This window comes from Gopherus evgoodei, chromosome 8, assembly GCF_007399415.2.
Source record: "Gopherus evgoodei ecotype Sinaloan lineage chromosome 8, rGopEvg1_v1.p, whole genome shotgun sequence".
NCBI lineage: Eukaryota > Metazoa > Chordata > Testudines > Testudinidae > Gopherus > Gopherus evgoodei.
Window position 1 is genome coordinate 95,021,055 of NC_044329.1, and position 22,524 is coordinate 95,043,578.

The 22,524-nt window shown below is 40.4% G+C and overlaps 1 protein-coding gene across 3 annotated transcripts in view; it reads right to left on the bottom strand.

Moving 5' to 3' along the window:
- Positions 1-19,427, bottom strand: part of UBE2U (ubiquitin conjugating enzyme E2 U) — a 36,938-nt gene extending 17,511 nt beyond the window's left edge. For 2 of the 3 annotated variants that reach the window (XR_004001741.1, XM_030573805.1), the window contains exons 1-9: positions 18,965-19,427; positions 17,598-17,679; positions 16,029-16,121; positions 13,867-13,964; positions 12,655-12,781; positions 11,581-11,662; positions 7,521-7,609; positions 6,278-6,362; positions 1,421-1,536 (exon numbers count right to left, since the gene is read on the bottom strand). Coding sequence is in view for 2 of the 3 variants with exons in the window: in XM_030573805.1 (XP_030429665.1) it covers positions 1,421-1,536; positions 6,278-6,362; positions 7,521-7,609; positions 11,581-11,662; positions 12,655-12,781; positions 13,867-13,964; positions 16,029-16,121; positions 17,598-17,679; positions 18,965-19,030 (838 nt within the window). In the remaining variant the exon portion in view is untranslated. The remainder of the gene's footprint in view (positions 1-1,420; positions 1,537-6,277; positions 6,363-7,520; positions 7,610-11,580; positions 11,663-12,654; positions 12,782-13,866; positions 13,965-16,028; positions 16,122-17,597; positions 17,680-18,964) is intronic. The other variant, XM_030573807.1, reaches the window with a different exon arrangement.
- Positions 19,428-22,524: the final 3,097 nt, after the last annotated feature.

The following is a 22,524-nucleotide window of genomic DNA, read 5'->3' on the forward strand; positions in this document are numbered from 1 at the left end:
TCGATGATTTGAAATATGCACAGCAGAACAGATTAATAAAGAGAAAGGAGACAACAGATAAGTACAAATAACCTTTCCGAAACAGGCCACAGTCACATTTTTCTTTTTTAAAAAGCAGATCTTAATTTGCCTGATTTCTGGATCCATATCTCCTAGGGATATACAGATACTGTACATAGTATAAATCACATGATACCTATGTGAAAAAATGGCAGAATCATGTGATAAATCACATTTATCATGCAGCTCTGTCCTCTGAACTCTGACCGCTATCCCATCTAAACTGGGACTACTTCTAACATCACAAATTGCTTTAATCAACTGCCATCAAATTAAAACCAAACCTCCAACCTATCAAATGTAGAGTTTCTCCCACATCTTACACTGGGACTCAGGCTCAAGACAAAGCACTGTTCTGTCCTGGAACAGGAACTAGTTCTTTCTGTCATTCATACCACCACACTCAGGGTATTAAAGACTGTGTCAGTAGGACTCTGTTGACTCCCACATGTAACAGCTACGGTTCAGCTCTCCATTTCATCAAGGGTCTGCCCTGTATCTTTTACTAGTGAAAATGTGACCTAATTCCTGATCCTAGAAATGTAGAGTCTGATTCTCCTCTCATTTACACAGGTGAAACGTCATTCACTTCAGTGGAGTTACACCTACTTTTCACTAGAGCAAGTCAGGAGACTCAGACCTGTAAACTTGATTCTCATCTGGCGTCTGATCCATTGAAGTGAATGGAAAGATTCCCATTGTCTTCAATGAGGTTTGGATCAGGTGCCTGGTCAGGTCTCACTGAAGGGTGGAAGTTCATATGGAAGTTCCATTTATGCTTTGGTCAACAGAGAATAAAAACTGCAACTAGTACAAAGGCGTAGGAGATTTGAATCCGGGCATATACTGATCGACACAATTTCTGTCCTTGATCCTGACAGGGACGCCCAGAGGATTGCCACCGAAAACCAGGCACTTTGGCGGCGGGTCCTGGAGTGGAAGGACCCCCGCCACCGAATTGCCGCTGAAGACCCGGAGCGGAAGAAACTCCAGGAGCCCGGGCCCGGTGAGAGTTTTCCAGGGCCCCCGGAGCGAGTGAAGGACCTCCCTCCAGGGGCCCCGAAAAACTCTCGTGGGGGCCCCTGCGGGGCCCAGGGCATATTGCCCCACTTGCCCCTCCCCACTCCTCCTGGGCGGCCCTGGAACCTGATATTGCTCCATCAATGTCAACTGGAGTTTTACCCTTAACAGAAGAAGGATTGGGTCCATAATGCCAACACTCTTCAGGCCTGATTTAAATTTCACATTGGGTTTAAAATAAAATGGAGCTAATTCTATTTACACCAGTGTAAGTGAACAGTAAATCAGGTTCTACGTGCACATATCAGAAACATTACATTGTATGTTACTGATTCTTTACCTGGAGTTTGGTAAAGCAGGTTGTTATCCTGTTCCATTTTCCTAATTTCTATCAGTTTCTCATCTATTGTTTGTTGCCTTTGCTTTCTGATGAGTTGAGAGACAATAGCATTGTATCTGTAAACAGGAACAGAACTAAATTAATGAACATGCATAATTTTAAACATGTGAATAGTTCCACTAAAGTCAATGGGATTACTCGCATAATTAAAGTTAATCATGTGCTTAAGTGCTTTGCTAGATCAGGGTCAGAGTGTTTGGCACTTTGCAGAATTGAGCCTTATAGACGTATATAAAACAGCTTGTCTACACGGGTTGGATAATGCTACTCTACTAGGGTGTGATTTCTAAAGCATACTAATGGATTGTGCATTAATTAGTCCATGTAGACCTGCTGGTGTGCACTTAAGGTGTAATTTGAGGTGTTACTTGTGACATAAGTACAAAAACATGACTTTCTAGCACATGGTATGATTTTTAAGCTGACAATGTCCCTTTCAGTCTTCTCATTCAAAAAACTTGCCTGCCATTTTAAACAGGTTACATTTGGAGACAGAAAGTGCAAAGCAGTGGATTGAAAAGGTAAAGGGATATCCAATGGGAAGGCTGGATTAAGTGCAACTCTAAAAAGTAACTGTTTCTGTCCTACTGGAAAAGAATACACCACTACATTCAAACCCTGCACACTATTTTAATAATCTTGGTACAAAGTATGCTTTGCAATATATCATCCAAAAACTCATAATTTGCTGGTCAGTACTGTCCTGATAAAATACGTGTGACAACATTGTATGTGAAGTTATAAGATTCCCCTGTATGGTGTTATTAACACATGTTCCAAATGCCACAGGATTGCCCAAACAGAAGTTGGCAAACAGGTCTGTCCTAAACAAAGGAATGTATGCTCTACTTAATTTGCATTTAAGCCGTAACAGAATCATCAAGCAGGAATGAAAACAAAGCAAAAGAGATGACAGATGGAAAAAAAGAGGAGTGAATATCTTTCCATATAGACTCTTTGCCTCCTGGATCTCAACTGGAAATGTTTTTCAAGAGGAGACTGAAACTATAAAAGGAGGGACAAAAACCCCGTGGCACCTCTTTCTCTTTCCCTGCCTATCGCATTCACTGTTCCTGAAGAGACAAAGGAAACAGGCATGGAACTCTGGGGAAGGGGTCCTGACCTGAGAGTTTGATCAGTAATCTGCTGAAGCAAGTGGTGAGAAACTTTGCTTGAATCTAACACAGTTTGTTAACTTGGGCATTGGTAAATGTCTTCTCTTTATTTTCCTGGTAACCATTTCTGACTTTTATGCCTCATTATTTGTAGTCACTTAAAATCTCTCTCTGTAGTTAATAATTTTGTTTTACTGTTTTAGATAAAACAAACAGTCTGTTCAGGTTGAAGTTTCTGGGTAACTCCATTTGGGGTAACAAGTCGTGTGCATATTATTCCCTTAAAGGAATAACGGACTCAGTATATTTGCACTGCCCAGGAGAGGGCTGGGCAGCACAAGACATGTTTCTGGGGGGAAATTTAAGACTGGGAATGTGTTGGGGCTGGTGTTCCTTAAGGCTGGTAAGAACCAAGTGTGGCTAGCTGGCTGCATCACACGCAGAGACATAGCTGGGAGTGACTTACGTGCTGGAGGCTGTGAGCCACAAAGCATTGTACAGGGCACCCCAGGTTACAGGGCAGGGGTGGCACAGCTACTCATTAATCTGGATTGTACCCTGCTACATTACACTTACACTCACATTTTGCCTAAAGGATTTATTTAATGTCTCAGACTTCTCTCCACTTTCTGTCTGCACCATTAGAATATAACTAAGGGTGTGAGTAAGTAACTGTTGGAGTAATTACATTCATAGTAAGATGTACTTTAAAACATAGGCATAACAGGATGCCACTCCAATGTTTTTTTAATGTCTTGTTATCTTCTCTTGGCTGGTAGAGAATATTTGATATATTCATACCTTCCGGAACATTTATGATCCCTATGCAGTGGGGAAAAGGCTATAGAATGGGCTGCTGTGAATGGGACTTTTAATTTATCTTGGATAAAATGAAATTGAAAGTTCAGCTACATAAAAAGAACATTTGTTCAATGCATTCTCTTTCCAGCCACAAGGTGGCAAACAAGGTTTTAGCTTTGGATTAGTAATATTGCACCACTGTTTGCAGGTAGGAAGAGTTAAAAAATAAAAAATAAATATGTAGAGGTGTATTGGCTTTATTTACTTTTTCTTGTGAAGTAACCCAGCAGCACTGAATTTTAAAAAGGAAATGGTGCTCAGTTAGTTTACATGATTGGAATGTTTTTTCCTATCAGAGGAGGAAAAATACAAAAGGATCAATCTTTACACATTAATTACCATATTAAGTCACGAAACCTCTCTGCTTCCTCAGTTTCTTCATGCACAAAATGAAGGTAATGGAGTCACCTGCTACACAGGGGAATTGTGCAGCTGCATTAATTAGTAAAGCACTCTGAGATCCTCAGCTGAAAGCTTGTGCTCAAGTTCTTTGCTGAACGGGGGGGCCTATAGCTGTGTGCTGGGGAACTTCATTATTCCTTTTATTCTCATCTTCAGAAAACTTCACTCTGACATAAAACCTAACCATTAATTTTCAAGATCCTCCAAAATTCCAGGCCATTCTGCATGCCCTCCAGATACTAATTCTTTATTGTTCACCCCTTTTGTCCCTGCACATTATCTTCCTTCTGCCACTATCAGAAGATTTATCCATCTGCCCTGACTCTCTGGTTGCTTTAAATGCCATTTCAAGATCCATCTCTGCTTTCTGGCCTATGATTTTATAACATCACTAAAATTATAAACAACATATTGTGTACCTGGGTGTCGCTTGTGACCAACCATTCTCTCTGTATCACTGCCCTATGGGGTGCCAACCCCTCCGGATTGCCTTGGAGCCTCCAGGAATTAAAGATTAATTTTTAATTAAAGATTATATCATGTGATGAAACTTCCAGGAATTCATCTGGACCAAAATTGGCAACTATCTCATCTAGCGATGATGTGCCACATTCAGCTGTCTGTTACTCCAGGGTGAATCATAGGCTCAGCAGAGTTAGTCCAGATTTTGTAACCGAGAGCTGAATTTGACTCAACACTAATTACGTACACACGAGTGTAGTAAATGAATGTACATAATCAGCTATGAAAGATCTTGTAATATTTTTATCTGAATAGTGTTATACAAAAACAAACTGTGTTGCAATCTACTTTATAATGGTTCATGAATGAGCTACAACTTTAATAAGAAAACATAAACTATATTATTATATAGCCAACAATTAAGGTTGTTTCTGAACTGATGTCAGAAAATTTGGCCTCTTACTTTCCTACCCAATGCTATGAGTGAAGGACATATTGCAAGCTTTAAAGCACAAACATGTTTTGTGAGCTGTTTGCAATTGGGGAAAGAATACTGTATGAGAGGTAACTCTGTTTGAACCTGGTTCCGGGCATTTGAACCTGCCTGTGATTAATCAAGCCCAGAAGTTAAAAGACAGAAAAAAAATCGGTTAACAGTACATGGTCTCCTACCACCAGATGGCAGTGAGATTTCAAACCAATAGGTTCCCTCCTCTACCCACTCCCCTCAAAGAAACCACACAGTAATTTCCTTTCCAGCTCCAATGAAACTAACATGAAAAATGTGCTACGCTTGACAGTGAAAAAGACAGTTTTCTGAAACAACTCCTGACTGTTAAACCATATGCAAAAACGGACAGCTGAGTTTAAAAGGACAAGTTCCTGGTTTTTCTGAATATTTTCTTGGGTCATAGAGGATGCTGTGGCACTACATAATGAAACAATTATCAAACATACAAAACAAAGGAGTTCTGTTAAAGGAAATAAAACAAGGAAGTCATGTCAAAGGAAAATTAACCTTATATTCTAGAGGTTTCTTCAGAAAGAAAATAAGCTTTTAATTTGAGTTAAGAACTTGCTGTCCTTCAAATTCAACCTTAAACTACCCGTTCATTTTCTTCCAATTCATGCTGAAGGCAAATAAGATTTGAATGGTAAAAGGGATTCCTAACTTTTTGACCTGCTGTAAAGCTTCAGAAGCAATAAAAAGGAGTGAGAACGTCCAGTTTGAGCTGAAAGGTTACAGGGCAGCACAATGACCTTGCATTTTGCTTTGCCTTTTCCTTACAAACGCAGTTGGAAACAGGGTTTCAGTCACAGGGGAACTTAGAGAAAAATGTGAGTAGGCACTCAAAATTTAAGGGCCTTGATCCAGATCCTCAGCTGACTTTACTTGTCTGAGCTGTGTTTGGCAGGGTGGAAGGAAGCGGTGGAGAATCTGTGGGAGTCTCAGAGTGATTCTGGTGTTCAAGAGGCTCACCTTACTGCTGGTCCCTAAAAAAGCAGCATGCATCCATTCTAATTAGAGTGACCAGATGTCCCGTTTTTAAAGGGACTATCCCGTTTTGGGGGACTTTTTCTTATATAGGTGCCTATCACCCCCCACTCCCTATCCTGTTTTTTCACAGTTGCTATCTGGTCACCCTAATTCTAGTAGAGCCTTGTCCTAGAACTTTCTTGCACATTACTAGGTAGTAATCCTACACTGCTTCTGTTCCCAATACCCTCTACCCTCAGACCATCCACACAACACAGGGTGGGATTTGGCCCTAAACCTCAAAATCAAAGACACAGTTCAGAACAATTATCAACAGTCTGGTAACATTTTATAGGGTACAAATATGAACAGCCTGAAACTATAACAAAAGCACTACAGTTCAAATGTTGCCATTGCATATGCAAAGACCCTGGGTCTAAATATATAGCAATTTAAGCTCAGTGGATTTAAGACACTTACGTATTCTCATCCCACTCTCCTGTTTCTTTCACATTTTTTGCCTTCCAGCCATAGCAGTTCCCTATAAATGTTGGATCTTCAAACACTATAATGGCATAATTACAGAAAGTTACAGTTAGAGAAAGAGATGCACCAATCATCACATTCCCCAAAGAAATATTAAATATCAGAGTAATACAAGCATATGCATGACATAGAGAAATTTATAGTGGAATCCTGCACTATTACAGTCAATGAGACTTTTGCTATCAACTGCAATGGAATCAAGACCTCAACCATTAACAACTACATAATTACTATTAATAAGGTCCCTGGGCCAGACTCTGACCTTAGTTAAAATGGGGTAAATTTGAAGTAATTCCATGGAACCTAGTGGAGTTACTCTGATAAACACTAGTGTAATTGAGAGCAAATTTTGATCTCTTGTCTTAGGTGGATGGCAACGCTATATGTGCATTTTTAAAGTATTATGAATAAAACAACAAAATAGGACAAAAATTACCAATGAAATGCATGAACATAAAATGGTGATTATATGACACACATTTATTTTGAATAGAATATATAATAAATAACAATATAAACCTGATCCTGCAGACCGAAACTCTGATAAGTAATCCCCCTAAAATCCTATTAAAGCACTGTCATGCATCCAAGTGTGCTGGTAACTTAGTTATAACATTCTTTAGTGGTGGAACACCACATTATCATCAGAGCACTGTGTTGGCCATAGTTCACATCTGTTTTGTTTTGATCTTCTCCTCCTCCCAAAACGTTTTCCTACTCATCATAATTGTATACACTTCACTAATGACACCTTCATATGTTTTCTTCCATACAAACCCAGGTTTCCAAACTTCCTAACAAGAACTTACTTAGATTGTAAGTTCTTGGGGGCAGAGATCTTCTTTTTGTTCCATCTTTGAACGTTGGACCCGCTGTGCTAGGCAGAGTCCATGACTGGGACTCCTAGGATAGTGCAATAATAAATAAGAATAAGGGCCTGATCTTCAGCTGGTGAAAACTGACATAGTTCTATTGAAGTCATTGCAGCTATGTCAATTTACATCACCTGAGGATCTGACCCTAATTTGTGGATGCTTAAGATATACGGCTTGATTCTGATCTCACAATCAGGAACAACTCCACTGAAGTCAAATTTGTTATTCTAGTGTAAATCCAGCAGGAGAGAAGAATCAGGTCCATTATGTTTAATTTTGCTAAATCAGGCATATCATCTTACATGGGGTTTTAAAATGTTCTGCTGCTTTTGATGTGGCTATTCCTGACCACATCCTGTGGTAATCTTCAAACGAAATGGTTGTAATCCTTCTGAAAACATAAATGCATAGTAAAGTTTCTGGTGATCAGACAATTCGGTAGTAAACACAGATTTTCATGCATAACCTTCCACAAAACAACAGAATGAATTAAAAGGGTTTTAAATTATTGCATTACTGGCTGCTCGCAAATGACAGAGATATAGAGTCACTAGTGTGTAAAACAGCCAGCTTAAACAAGAGCAAACACTAATATTTTAAAGATGTTTTAGCTATGTTTACATGTTATCAGTTTATGAGACAACCAGATGGATTATTTTCATAGTCTGCCCTCCCCACCCCCCAGGCCCTTCCAGGGATTAGTTTAGCAGAAAAGAACCAATTTTCTGATTATTTATAAAGCAGATCTGGTTAAGAGAATATATAGCTAATAGGGAAGGAATATATACCTTCTAAAATAGCTATCATACCCCACCAACAAACAATGCAGGGTAGAGATTTTTAAAACCTTCTTTATATGTTTTATGGTTATATCTTTAGTCTCAAAACTATTAAACATATAGTCAATATAAATGAAGCAAAATGAGTTATTTAAATATTGCATTTTTAAACTATTAATTGCATTACTATCTGGTTTATTCACACTCACACTAGACCAAATTCTCCTCTCAGTTAAACTCTGTGCTCACTCTAACTTGCACCAAGGCTAATACAGTCGCAGACAGCCTCATCCCCTCATCTATACCAAGGATTAAGCTCAAGAGGAGAAATCCTGGCCCCACTCAACTCAATGGGAGTTTAAACATTGACTTCAGTGGAGTCAAGATTTCACCTCAAATCTCTATACAGACTCTAGAATAAAGACAAGAGTAGGGTTACATGGCCCAGCTGCCTCAGAAATAACATAAAAAAACATGAAAATAGTTTTGAAAAAGAGAAAAAGACATCTTTTTTGTTAGTGACGTCTCAGAAACAGCACGTCAGACCACTTGGTTCTGGTCCAAAAATCTGGTCAAAGACCATTTATACTAGACATCAATTACAGAGATTTCGCTTGAGGCATTTAGAAGAGGGGGTTAAGGCCAAAAATCAGGGGGAAAAAAAGTTGGTTGTGACCTTATACTAATATATCTCCACAATATATTATTTTGTTCAATATCAATTAGCCTTTTGAAATGTATTATCTCGCTTGCCATTACACGTTTTAAAAAAATTGTTTGGGTAGCTAAGTAAACTCTTGTTTGAATGTGGGGGAGGTGATTTTACCTAGATTATTAGCTCTGTGGGGCAGGAACTGTCCTTTTCATTCTACCTCTATACCACACCTAGCACAATAGGGTCTTGGTCCGGGAGTGGGGCTTGCAGGCGCTACTACAGTACTACTACTACTACTACTAATAATTTTCAGACACCCAGTGTCGGCCTACCTCTGCCCCCACTGAAATCTGTGGGAGTTTTATCCTGTGTGTCAGGGCTTGTCTACATGTCGCTTTAGTCTGCACCAGAGGGGTGTACATTTTAGTTCACACTATGTGTCATGCACTAACTGGCCTACGTGGACTATGCTGGCATGCACTAGATGATCCCTAGTACATGTTAATGTAGTCCCATTTCAAACAGTAATATGTTAACATGCAGTAGGGAAGGTCTAGTGCAAGCCAGCAGGTCCTGTGGACCAGTAGGCCAGTTGGTGTGCAACATGCTAGTGTGGACTAAAATGTATACTGACTAAAGCACAGTGTAGACAAGCCCTCAGTGAGAGCAGTTAGGCCAACACTGGGTGCTTTTGAAAATCCTACCCGATAGCATCAGTTTTTGTAATACATGGACTTGGAACACCACAAATTTATTGTCTTGCTTGGCTCTTCATTATGTACTGTATTGTCTTGTGCTAGGTGCTCTTGTTTCAATAAAGATACCTTTACAATTTAATCCTCATGTAACCCCTTTGGGGTTTAGAGAGCATGGCCCCTTTAAATCTTTTTCCTAGGTGAGAGGGGGAGAGTGAGAAAAAAGGAAAAAGGGGGGGGCTCTGGAGCTCAGAGGGAGAGAGAGGCAGCAGCCTGCAGACCCTCGTGAAGGAAGCGGCAGAGAACCTATCTGAAGCCTGGGAAGAACAGGGCGGCCGATTGGGGACACTCCAGGACAGGAGCCAGGAAGAGCACTGTGCCAGGAAAGAATCATGTGAGGAGGACAGGCCGGAGCTGGACCCAGTATCACGGCTGCCCAGAGCTGCATGGGGCCGTGAGTACTAGGGCTTGTGACTCTGCATTGGGAACAAGGAGGGAGGTTGCTAGCTAGTTAAGTGGGGAGATGGTTGCTCTGTGTGGCTTTGCAGAGAGTGGCAGAAGATGGCACCGCAGGGGTTTGTTGGGGGAAAGTTCACTGGTGCTGAAGACAACCAGGAACACCCAAGACTCAGCACTGGACTGGAACTTTGCTCAGGACTCCTGAACTCTGTGTGCAGGCACACTGCTCAGTGTCTGTCCTTTCAGACTGTGCTACCACTGGGCCTGTTGGGCCTTGGTTTGGATGCAACCCGGTTTTACTGCTCCCCTATTTTCCCCTTATTGTATTTCTCCTCTCATCTCTCTGTAAATAAATATTTCCCTTTCTTATATCCATTGTACTTTTCCTGTGGATCTGTGTGTTCACTCTGGGGGTTTTGGAACAGGTGCCCCTGGGGTGGAAGGGATTTCTCCTGCTGCATTCCTGTGCATGCTTTCTCCTGGCCAGAGCTGCCTGCAGAGCAGACTCCATCTTGGCCATGAGGGCGCTAAAGTTACACTCAAAAAAGTCAAATAAAACAAATCAGTATATGTAATTCTATATAACATTATAAATAACAAGAGATAATTGTACGTGTGAACCAGGAAAACCACCGCAATCCCATTGCTGTCAGACACTCAGGAGGCAAGAATGAAGTTGAGAGGCAGGAAACGAGCCTGAGAGAAAATATGGACCCTTGAGCTCAATGACCACCATTATTTTTATCTATCCGATGTCCTCCCGCCACACCCTAGCCTTTAAGGTCCTGTAAAATGTCAAAAGCAGCTCTTCAGAGGTGTTTTGCTTTTACCAATATTTAAAGCTATATCCTGAAAAGGAAATAATTCCATTATGGACCTTGACCCTTAGTACCTTCCATTCCAGACTCAGAACTTTCACTTCAGTCAATGGAAGTTTTGGGTGTCCAAAGAAGTTGGGATTGATCCATAATATGTTGGTGACAAACTAATACTGTTCATTCTTTTTGTAATGGTTCTGATTCAGTATCCTCTGAATTTCATGCAAAACTTAATGATCCCACTTCCATTGGAGTTAACAGCAAAACTTCCACAGATAACTTCAGAAGGAGCAACATTGGGCTCAGGTTGCATTAAGAGCTATATCCCAAAAGGGGCAATTATTTTCTTTTTCCTGTTAGTGGATATTCCCAATTATTTAACTTTCTTATGGAAACATCTGGCAAGTGGTTGCCTTCACAGTTATTGCCAGTAAGTCCTATGTCCAACCTACAGGAGCATAGCCAGGAATTGTGTCATTGTTAGGTCAAGTGATATTTTGGTTTGACCTAGTCAATGACATTTATTCCAGGAGATTAAACATATTTATGTATAATTTATTTATTTTATTATTTTAATAGTACAGGGAAACCAATGAATTCTTTCTAGAATACACTAGATTGTTTTTATTTTGTATTTATTTCTATAGTGCTAGAGTTGTGCATGACATTATCACTGAAGTAATTCTGAGGTTAAATTTCAAGCTAACACACGGGGCCACGTTCTCGTCCTAATTCAGGCCCCTTTGCACCACAATAGAATCTGATTGTATCTGGGCACCTGTGAATTCCCTTAGTGTCAGGGTTTGAAGCTATCTACCCCACCCTATCTCCAGGAACTAGCATTTAGAATGAGTCTAGCACGATAGGTGTGAAATCCTGCCCCTACTAAAGTCACAGGTAAAACTCTCTTTGACTTTAGTGGGGCCAAGATTTCTTAGTTCATCATAACTTGTTACCTGACACGGCCCCGAGAAGATGCTTCAGATGGCAAGTAATACTTCAGAGAAGAAGCACAATCTTTCCCAGTGATAGAAAGGTCTGCAAAGGAGAAGATGGACGTTTTAAAAAACATTTTTATGAGGCAGATCCTGTAAATTGGTTCAGTTCCATTGACTTCAATGGAGCTATGTTGATTTACATCAGATAAAGATCTGGTCCTATATTTTCCCCCAGTTCTCATACAATTAACAACTCACCACATCTGCACTATGGTACAGATACTGGGTTTCTTTCCCCTCTGCATGTGCACTACTCCTCCTGTCCCTGCCAAAAGGAGTGCAGCTGTCCCACACAGTACTCCAGAGATTTGGGTAGGCAGCTGAAACAGCAGCAGATTCTGATGGCTTTGTACCAGCAGCAATGTCCTCTGCAACAGGCAAATTCTCCTATAGGCACCAACCCATTATTGCCAGAATACAGCCACTTTGTGGCACCTTGGTGGCATACAGTGGTCAGAGTGGACCAGAATTTGTCTCACTGAGAGCAAGTACAGCCACAGTACTCACCTTTCATATCTGCCACATGCCCTGGTTGCACCAATAACATTAAATATACTGACCCAAATTCTGCCCCAATTTTTACCCTACTTGTAGTTGCTTTTGCAGGTTCCTCATTGTATAGCATAACCATAGCACACTAAATGCCATTCTCATGAAGATTTACCAGGCAAGTACAATTCATATTAGGCAGGCAAGTCATGATAAGGATAGCAGTGTTTCTGCTCTCTGGCTCCCTGATTCATCTAACGTCCTTCCTCTTACGTACTTTTCCTGCAACAAATCTGACTTTCCCTAATATCACTATGTAAATTACACTGGCACTCACTCACCAACGTGTAATTTATAGGACCGTGTACATTTGCTCTGAATTTGGCCCAGCATATTCCCTAACTGGTGTTTGTTGACATTAAATTACCAATCATACTAATATAAATTTACTGTTGAGCATACAATAAACTGTTTTTTAAAGAAGGAGTTTTAAAAGGAACAAAATTCTATTTATGGGTAATAACAAAGAAAGTACAGTATTACCTTCTAGGTGTTGGCTAGTTTTAACACATTGTATAACCATTTGTCTGTACAAGGATATGTTGTTTTTCAGCATTTCTGCTGCTTCCACATTCACTGCATTTTCCAGTTCTGGATTAGAAAGCATTACCTGTATAAAAGTATAAACACAGAGAGAGAGAGAGGGAGGGAGGGAGAGAGAGTACAAATTGGTCTCTAAAACATCTATTATCCATCAAAATTATTGATTTAATAGTTTTACAATGAATTAATAACAATCATACTGGTATGTTAAATTCAAAGCAAAAACAAGGCCACTTTGTGGCTTTGTTAGGATTGGGATTGGGCCCTTCATTTTGATTTTCTTAAAAAAGGTCATAACCTATGCTCCCTTCTTCCTGTTTTCTATCAGATTTTTGTATAATTCCAAGCAGACAGCCATGAATGATACATGACTGCCATTTGTTTTACTCATAACCAATATTAGGATGGCCACAAAAATCACGCATACATCGGGGGGCCATTTTCAGTCATGAGTGGAGGGCAGGATATCCTTCACAGTGATGGGAAAGACATTAAAAAGGGGTAGGACTTGCTCCAAGGAGAAGGCTGTATGATTTTTTTTCTTGGAAGAAAAGGCAGTAAATTTGAAACACTGAGGCCTGTGTGTTAAAACTGAAGGTAGCTGCTTTGAGTTACTCACTAATCTCAAAACCTATGCCAACACTCATGATCAAGACTTTGACCATGAGATAATTCAGGAATTTAAAAGTAGAGCTATCAGCATTTTAAAAGTATTTTTAAAAGTACAAAGAATCAGGCAGATTACACATGTCTTGAGCAGTGGCTTACTCAAGATAAGAGAGCATAAATCCAAAAGATCAAAGTAGCTACTGGTCAAAAATATTTAGCACTGGCAGCAGCTTCAATCATACTCATTCATTTATCTATCTGTCTTACTCAGAAGTAATGTGCTGCTAAATGAGACACCAGGGAACAAATACAGAAGTAAAAATAAATTAATGTTATTAAAAAAAGATGGTTTGCAGAATATATTTGCTGTGACTCTGCAGCCATGCAGCCATTTGCATTTTTAATTTTAAACCAAATGAACAATCCTACATCACAGAATCAGTCTGCAAGTTTGAAATCCCTGTGATATAGGTAAAGTACATTTTAGTATTTTCTTTTATGAAAGAGATTTAAATTGAGTTATTTACAATACTCTTTTCTTACCTGGATAGCGAGTAAAATGCTACTCATCGTTAACTTTCCATTCCACTCTTTAGGATTGTCTAGAAAATCTATACAAGGTCTCCCGGAATGTTGATCCACTGTATTGAATAAAATTGTTATGTAACTTCAAAAGAATTTAGCAACATGGCTGTTGTATGCTAGAAGAACTATTGAGAGTTATTGTGTTTTATTTATTTATAGCTTTAAATTACTCAGACTATCTAGGTGTTGCATAGGGCAAATCAATGTAACTAGGTGTTTCTATCATTGTCACACTTGTCCACAGTCCCTCTGATTGTTCAGTTAGATTATATACTTACTTTATTTTTGTATGGTGTCTGTACAAAAGGGCCAAAACCCTGAGTGGAGCCTTTGGCATAGCTGCAATTCAAGTACTAAATAATAATACAGATTTACATTGATCATCATAGCAATTTGCTTTCTATTTCTGAAGTGCACTGAATCACCAAAGTATCAAACTGTGGGATAAACTCTCTTTTGAGTAGCACCAATGTATCCTTTCACCGGGGATGCAAAGGTATCACTGAGACTAATATTTGGCCCCTAGTTTATGAAGTGTATGAGTTTCCAGGACTAAAGCTGGCCACAAAAAATTCTCTTTCAAAGTTTATTATAGAAATTACATAAAAAAGTATGTTAAAAGAATATTTACATTGCAAAGTCAAGCATTCAAAATAGGAAATGCCAGATGTATGGTTACCTGTGCAATCTTTATCTGTCATTTAATCCCATTTCCCTTAATCTGTTTTGAAAGCAAGATAACTATTTCAAAATGAGTTATACTAGTATAAGGTTTGTGTGGACACATCTCGATTTTGGATAAACCTATCACTTCTGGCAGCCCTCCCATTACCATCCCAAACTGCATTGCTTCACATCTGTTTACCTGTGTGTCCTCTACTGCTTCAGGGTCAGCTTGACTGGATGTCACCTCCTTTTAAATGCTGGCACACACTCGGATGCACCCCTTTACAACTGTGCTTGTGGCAAGTTCACACTCCCACAGTCACATTCCCATTATGGCAGCCATGCATTGTGCTTCGGAGTGGGTCTGTCTAGAAGTCCTGGATCTCCTTGCCCTCTGGGGACAGGGACAGGTCCAGTCCAATTTTAGCAGCAGTCACTGTTACATTGATTTACAAGTGGCAATTGGAGCAAGAGTGGGAGAAGGGGCACTCACAGGACAAAGCCCAGTGGTGTGCTCAAGCAAAGGAGCTCCAGCAGAGTTACACCACCACTAGAGACACAAACAGGACCTCTGGTAATGCTCTCAGTACCTGTCCTTACTATGAGGACGTGTACTGGATTTTTGATGAGGACACTACCCATGAATCCCAGCATAGGGTTCTGGACAATTTGGCCAAGGCATCTGAAGGCGTGAAAATGACCACAAACCCATTCAGGGGGCTATTCCCCTAGGCAGCCAAGATCTCTTTGGTACACCAAACCCTGAGGCAGAGAGAGCACCAGAGATGCCCCCAAAACCCAGGTGAAGAGCCAGCCTATCAGTGCTGTCGAGGTTACCTCTTCTGGTAAGAGTGATGTGCTGTATTACAATAGAAAGGTATAGGGGAATTTAAACAACTTTGTTCCAGGTACTGGCTGGGCACTGTAATGCTTGGCAAATGTGAGCTATGATCCTCTCTGTCTGCTCAGCTTTTATTAACACAGCCTTTGATTATGTAGACTTCTTTCTTGCATTTCACTTTGTGCAGGATGGGAAGTTATGCATGACACAGGGGAAGCGGGAGCTCCTGCTTCAGTAGCATACACTTTCTCTTCTATCTAGGAAGGGACATGTGCTGGCATTTTCCCTAAGGGCATGCTGTGGCCAGAGAAAGCCCAGTTTTCAAATATATGAGTCTTAAGACCCAAATCCTGCATTTAATCAATGAATCCTGCATTTGGGCATTCAGGCATGAAACTGGAGATTTATGCACCCGTGGGACAACCTGAGCATTCAAATGCATGGTTTAGACATGGTTTATGAATCCTCTGCCTGAAAATTGCACACAGTTTTTGGGAGGGTTTGAACAAAGTTTCTGTTGGAGCAATGATAGTGCAGGGAAATAAAAGTCAAGCTAAACAAGTATCTGAAATATCTAACTACAGGATCAGACAATTTTTCACATGGTCCTTACCATTGGGATGGAATGGAATGGTGTTAAATATCAGAGTTGGAGGGACACGATTGTACTCTTCAGTGTACTTTATTGACAGCTGGAGAACAGCACCTATTATGAGAAAGAGATTGGTATTAACTAAAATACTATCTTGTATTTAACAAGCACATCTGTGTTGCATTTGTCCAATGAAGGCTTTGTTGTTATAGGTTTTTTGTTTTGTTTTTGAAAGTTGTGTTCCATGTGCTAATGCTAACAAGTTCTGGAAAACAACAGGTGAAGCAGGATGCTTCACAGTAGATAAAAATGCTAATTCTACATACACATTGAATTGCTGGATTATCATCATCAGTTGAATTTAGTACCATTGAAGAATGTCAGATAAACAGGTCTGGAAGCTGAAATCAATTCATAGAACAGATACTCGATGTGCCACGGCACAGCAGGGCTGGAGTAAGGCAGAAGCACTATAAACCTGCGCCTATTGTCCCAATTCCTGGACTAATGGGATTACATCCTGGATTCAGCTTTCATTTGTTAAAAAAGTTAGTTTCTGCTCTTCAAAGGGTTGCAAAGAAACCCTTGAAAACATGACCTGACTGTAACCGCTGCAGATAGCCTGAGAAGTGAGAACTCCTTGATGCATCTCAAGATGGAGTCACTGAGTTCTGGGGATACCCTGCCAACATTGATAAGTGTGAGGGCCCCTGTCGCTTCTCCTGGGGATAAAAGGCTGTTTCATATCCCTTCTTTGATCTCTCAAGGTAGGGGGAAGGGTCCTGGTATGGGGGCCAGATTGTGGGAATGAAGCCACAGGGAGCCCCATGCCATGGTGTGCCTAAGGCTCGTGAATGCCTCAATCCAGTCCTGACACAGGGTAAGCTTCCCCATATTACCACATCAGTGTACCTCAGTGTTGTTTTGGAAGGACCATAGCTAGGGGTGAGCTGGGAGGCTAGACTCCTTCTTTATTCTGGGCTCTATTTTGTAAGGTGCTGAGCACCCCTGTAAAATAACACTTGTTCAGTAGAAGCTGAAGTAGCTCAGCATCTTGCAAGCCTGAACCATCAACAGCCTTAAAGGAAGTCAGTCAGGACCAAAACCAGTAGGTTGTTGTTTTTTTTTTTTTAATGTGGACAGTCTGGTTAATAGGGTGGGACTGTGGCCACCAACTGCTCTCAGAGGGTAACAACTTTCAGTCACTAGTTACTCTACCTGTGCTGAGTAAATGTCAACCATCTACAGATAAAGTGGTTATTAGTGATTTCCTGAGACACAAGTCTCTTGGCTGGGATTTGAAATTCAATGCCTCCTATGAAAATTCCATCCCTTATTTTGTAAAATATTCACTTTGTTGTACATTGATTAACAATAAACATAATTTACAAAGTATTAATGTAGTTATGGAGGGGTACTGAAAACTAATGTGCAGCTAATAATGAAAAACCAGTCAAGTTCTGTATGCTTTCTTAAAACTGTTTGCATTATCAATTTTTTTAAATAGCCAGAAGGATGGATGGATAGACATAACATTACACACACTACACTTATAAAATCACATGGTATAGTAAAATCTTTATATGTTACCTTCCCAAAGAGAATCCTTGAGTCCCTGGACTTCGGCTAGCCATTCCAGCAAATTATCCTTTGTAGGAATGACAAAGATGCCCTAAAACAAAGGTATAAAATGAAGATAAAGTGTGGAACGTGATGAACTTGACATGTTCCCTTAAAAAATACTTGCTTACTTTTTAAGTTAAAATTAAGAGTTGTGAGAATTAGTTAATTAATGTTTCTAGAGCACTTTGAGACCCTTGGATGCATGAAAATACTACGTGGAAACATGAAGGATTCTTATGAAACCTAACAATAAAAATAAGCATATATATAAAATGTAGTCATAGTCCTTCTCAACCTGGCTTTTTTGGGAAACGTGGATGGGTAGGAAATACAGCATATTGCTACAGTAAATGATATTTTTATGAAAAGATAACAGCCAAGCATCATCAGCTAGCACTGGATTTGAACTGTCTGCTTAAAGGCAAATGACTCTATATACTAGTTTTCAGGCCCAGAGCCAGCCAGTCCACATGAATATTTTGTTTTACATTTTTGTTAAGTAGTTCACTTGCCATTTGAATTTTGGTGGACTCTGACACCAAAATTCCTTTCTCAAGTTCCCTTAAGGGTTTTTTGTGCACACTGCAGAAGTACCAATGGGGCACTTAGAAAAACAATGTGAAACTAACCAGAAGTCAGTGGGATTTTTGCATGCATATGGGGACTGTAATATCAGGGCCTCCATTTGGATTCTTATTACATTTCCTCTAATTACCAATGAAATCCCAAACGAATAAAGCTCCACTATTATGAAACAATGTACAGTTTTAGGTCATTAAATTACATCTGATGATCTGTGGAATTAACTTTGAAAATTAAAGATATTAGGGTTAATCCCCCCTTCCAATTCTTCCCCTCCCAAAAACAACCACCACCACCCAAGAATTATATGTCTACACTGGAGCTGGAAGGTGTAGGTTCCAGCTCAAGTAGACATACCTGCACTACCTCTGATCAAGCTAGCTTGCTAAAAATAGAAATGTAGATGCAGTGGTGCAAGGGGTGGGACTGGCTGGCTGCCCAAGTGCAATTCTGGTCAAGACTGTAGGTATGTGCTCTGTATATAATTTTGTGGTTTTACTTCTTGTGCTGAGAAGGGGTGCGGGAAGTAGGGTGACCAGACTGCAAGTGTGAAAAATCAGGAAGGGGGGGGAGGTAATAGGATCCTATATAAGAAAAAGACCCCAAAATTGGGACATCTGGTCACCCTAGCGGGAAGGGATGCTAACACAAAATGGGGGAAAGCCAGGCTCAGGATGTAAAAAAGATGCCAGTTGCATGTTAATTAGTTATACCCAGCTTAGATATTGGAAGTATACAAAGATACTACTCACAAAAATGTTGGCTTCTTTATACTCCAGATATTCTCTTTCCAACAAGAAGTAAACTCTGGAATGCATAGCAATAAGAGAACTTGTGCAGGAGTCTCTCTCTCTCGCCTTCCCCCACAATATAGTTCTTGCTTCACGGAGGCTGTCGTCTTGCAAAAGGGCAGGTGATCCTCCCACCCTAATTCCTGCCTCACAGCGGTTAGCGGCTTGTGCACATAATTTCTAAAGGGTTTGCATGGAGTTTAAAGAGGCTAATGGCCTTGAGCTGAAATCCAAAAGGGTCAGTCAGAGCTAAAAGCACCACACAGAGCTGGTGAACGCTTAGTAGCAGAGGCTAAACAAACCCAGCTAAGGAGCTTATTCCTGATCCATTGAATTTTCTTATATGATTGGAGAGTGTCTATAGGAGAAGAAGGAGCGTCAGGGCAGCTGGGAGCCCCCCCCCTAGCACATAGCAGAAGTACAAGGAATAGGCTGGACTCTGTGTATAGTGTTACCCAGCAACAGACTCCTTGGTCTGCTCAGCTGGTAAGGCTATGGCTTTGTTCCCTGCCCAGCCAATCACAGGAGGTCTTAGTTCATTAATCAGCTTGCCCCAATCAGAAGTGGCCTTTCACCCAGCACTTAAAAAGGCAGTTCCCCATGGCTGCAGCTGCCATGACACTAGAGGCAAAGCCTAGAGGCCAAGCCATGACTCTAGAGGCAAAGGTCAAGTCCTGACATTAAAGGCCGAACATGAGCCTAGGAAGATGCCCTTATGTGGCATCCATCTTCCTGGGTTGAGAATTACCTGGGCAAAGGGCTGCTGGAGGCTGGCTTTGTCCCTGGTTTTTTTGGAAGTGTCATCACGAGCTTTAAAGATTGGGGAGTTTTATAGGCTAAAAATCACACACACACACCACTTATAGTCTGTACCACTGAATAAAACTATGTCTGGTTACAACTCCACCAGCTCCCACACTTATCTTGAAGTGCACCCCTTTGCCCAAGCCAGATCTGGTTGCCTGATTCACAAACACCTCAGTCCCAAGCATCTGGGTCAACGTGAATGGAGACGAATTTTAAAAAATGTTGACTCCAGAGAAATTCAGCAAACCCTTCATTGCCAGAGGGAGGGAGATATTAAAAATCTGCCTATGCTAAGAATAGCACTGACAGAGCACTTTCTCTTCTCAGATCTGATCATACTTTAATAAGGGTTAGGTATCACTGTCCCCAGAGGGAGAGGAAAAGCAGCTTGCCTAAGGTCACATAGTGAAACAGGGCAGAGCTCAGGATACAACTGCTTTCTCCTGACCCCCAAAGTCCTGTAGTTTGACTGCTTTGCAATACTGCCTCCTTTTCAGCATTAGCTCTGGAATGAGAGACTTTTAATACAGCAGCCAGCTGATTACAGAAAATAGTTTCTCTGACATCTGGGCAGAATCTGTTATAGCGAAATTTAATATTTTCATGTTTATTTAATAAATACATTAATAATGCCCATACAGTTGGGGGTGGAGTGAGGGATAATCCTTCCTTAATTAAAAATGGAGAATTGGCATCATGTTGGATATAGCTTGCTAAAGGCCCAGTTCTCCAAACTTTACTCAAGCAAGGACAGTCCTATTGACATTATCTGAAATAAGGCTACTTCTAGGAATAAATTGTGCAAGATGGGGCCCTCAACATTACAAAACTCTCTGGGTTTACAGGGCTCTGCACATGTAATATCAGAAAATAATTTGGCTGTTTTGTATCCATATGATTGGGATCAAATGTAGTTGTTGTCTCTAGCGTACGAGATAATCAGAATCCCAGAGATAAAGCATAAAGGCTAGGTGTGTCATTAAGACACTGCTGGTGCTGGGGAGAGATAGGAAGGAGGGATAATGATAGCAGGTCCTTGAGACAGTGTGTTTGCTTAGATACAATGCTCCCAGGAATGACTGGGTGAATGCCCAGAATGGCTACATCTGCTGTTACTACATCCTTTTGCAAGGGGCAGTGTATGTTTTCCACTGTCCAGAAGCTGGCCCAGATGTTCTGACCAGCATGTAGAAATCTAAAATTCCTTGCACATATTATTGTACCTTCTTTGCACTGATACTGATGTTAGGTTCCCATAGTCTTGTCACACCAGGGGCCTGATCCTGCACAAGATGTTAAGGAATAAGGAGAAGATCTTCACACACATACATACCCAAAAATATGATACTATGATTAAGTAGAAATTCACTGAAAAGAATTGTCTCTAGAGTTCTTCTTGAAATGTCAACTATGTTTTAGGGGCACAATCATCTCCTCCTGCAGAGAAACATCTAGGAATGGATGCTGAGGCCAGGAAAATCTGAATTACTACTTTGCCGTTCCTCTATGACTGGTCTCTCTCAGGAGGGGGATTTGGAATGTGTAAGGGGGGATCTGCAAACAGAAATTTAAGAGGTGAGTTGGTCACAATCTCTAAATACCTACATGAAGAGGGGATTTCTGATGGTTCAGGCCTCTTTAATCTAGCAGACAAAATCATAACAAGCTCTAATGGCTGGAAGTTGCCTCCAGAGAAATTCAGACTAGAAATAAGATGCACATTTTTAACAATGAAGGTAATTAATCATTGGAACAATTTACCTAGGGATGTGGTTGATTTTCAGTCACAAAGTCATTCAATCAAAGGTTGGATGGCTTTTTAAAATATAGGCTTCAGCTAAACCAGAAGTTATAAGCTTGATGCAAGAATCACTTGTTGAAATTCTGTGGCCTGTGTTGTACAGGAAGTCAGATTAGATGACTATAATGGAATGGTCCCTTTTGGCTTTAAAAATCAAGGAGTTATCAAGGCAGAAGTATCCACGAAAGAATGTCCCTCAAGGAGGTCGTTCTCATTCTCCCCAGTCATCTGGCAGCCTAATGTCTAATTTGATTATTAATTGTTGCACAGAATCCCAAAATTCAGTCCCAATGAATCTGTGTGATATTATTCCTTCTGTAAAAAGGAGCCAGAAATTAGGGACAATGCCCTGGAGTCAGCACTTTCCACCTTCAGGAGTCCCAGATCTGCTCAAAGTTCATGTCACTGGTACTTGTAGAAGTTGTAAAGGTGATTGGGAACCAAATATTATCCAATATAATTGTACTTTTTCAAAATATTATTGCATCTATGTATATCTTTGTAATGTATGGAAATCAGTTACAACAATGTGTGTGTGTGTGTATAAACACATATGCATATGCATTCCAAGCACTTTTAATGTTTGCTGAACTCATTTTCTTCTTATGAATCAAACAGATGGTTTCAGTTTTATTTAGACTCTTTGAATGATCTCAAAAAAACAACATTTTCTTAACCCAGTCTACAGATTAAAGCAATGCAATGTGCTGCTCTGATGATACAACTTTGGGTACACTGGTTATCCAACAGCAGTCTGTGTAGCTGAATTTCCCCCAATGAGCAGGGATTCTCATTTAGAGCAGGGTCTGGAACACTAAACCTCAATTAACTCAGCTACTAAAAGTATTTTAGACACTGTTCTACAGTGCGTTGCACAGATAAACAGAAAATAAAGGACACCACATATGCTTTT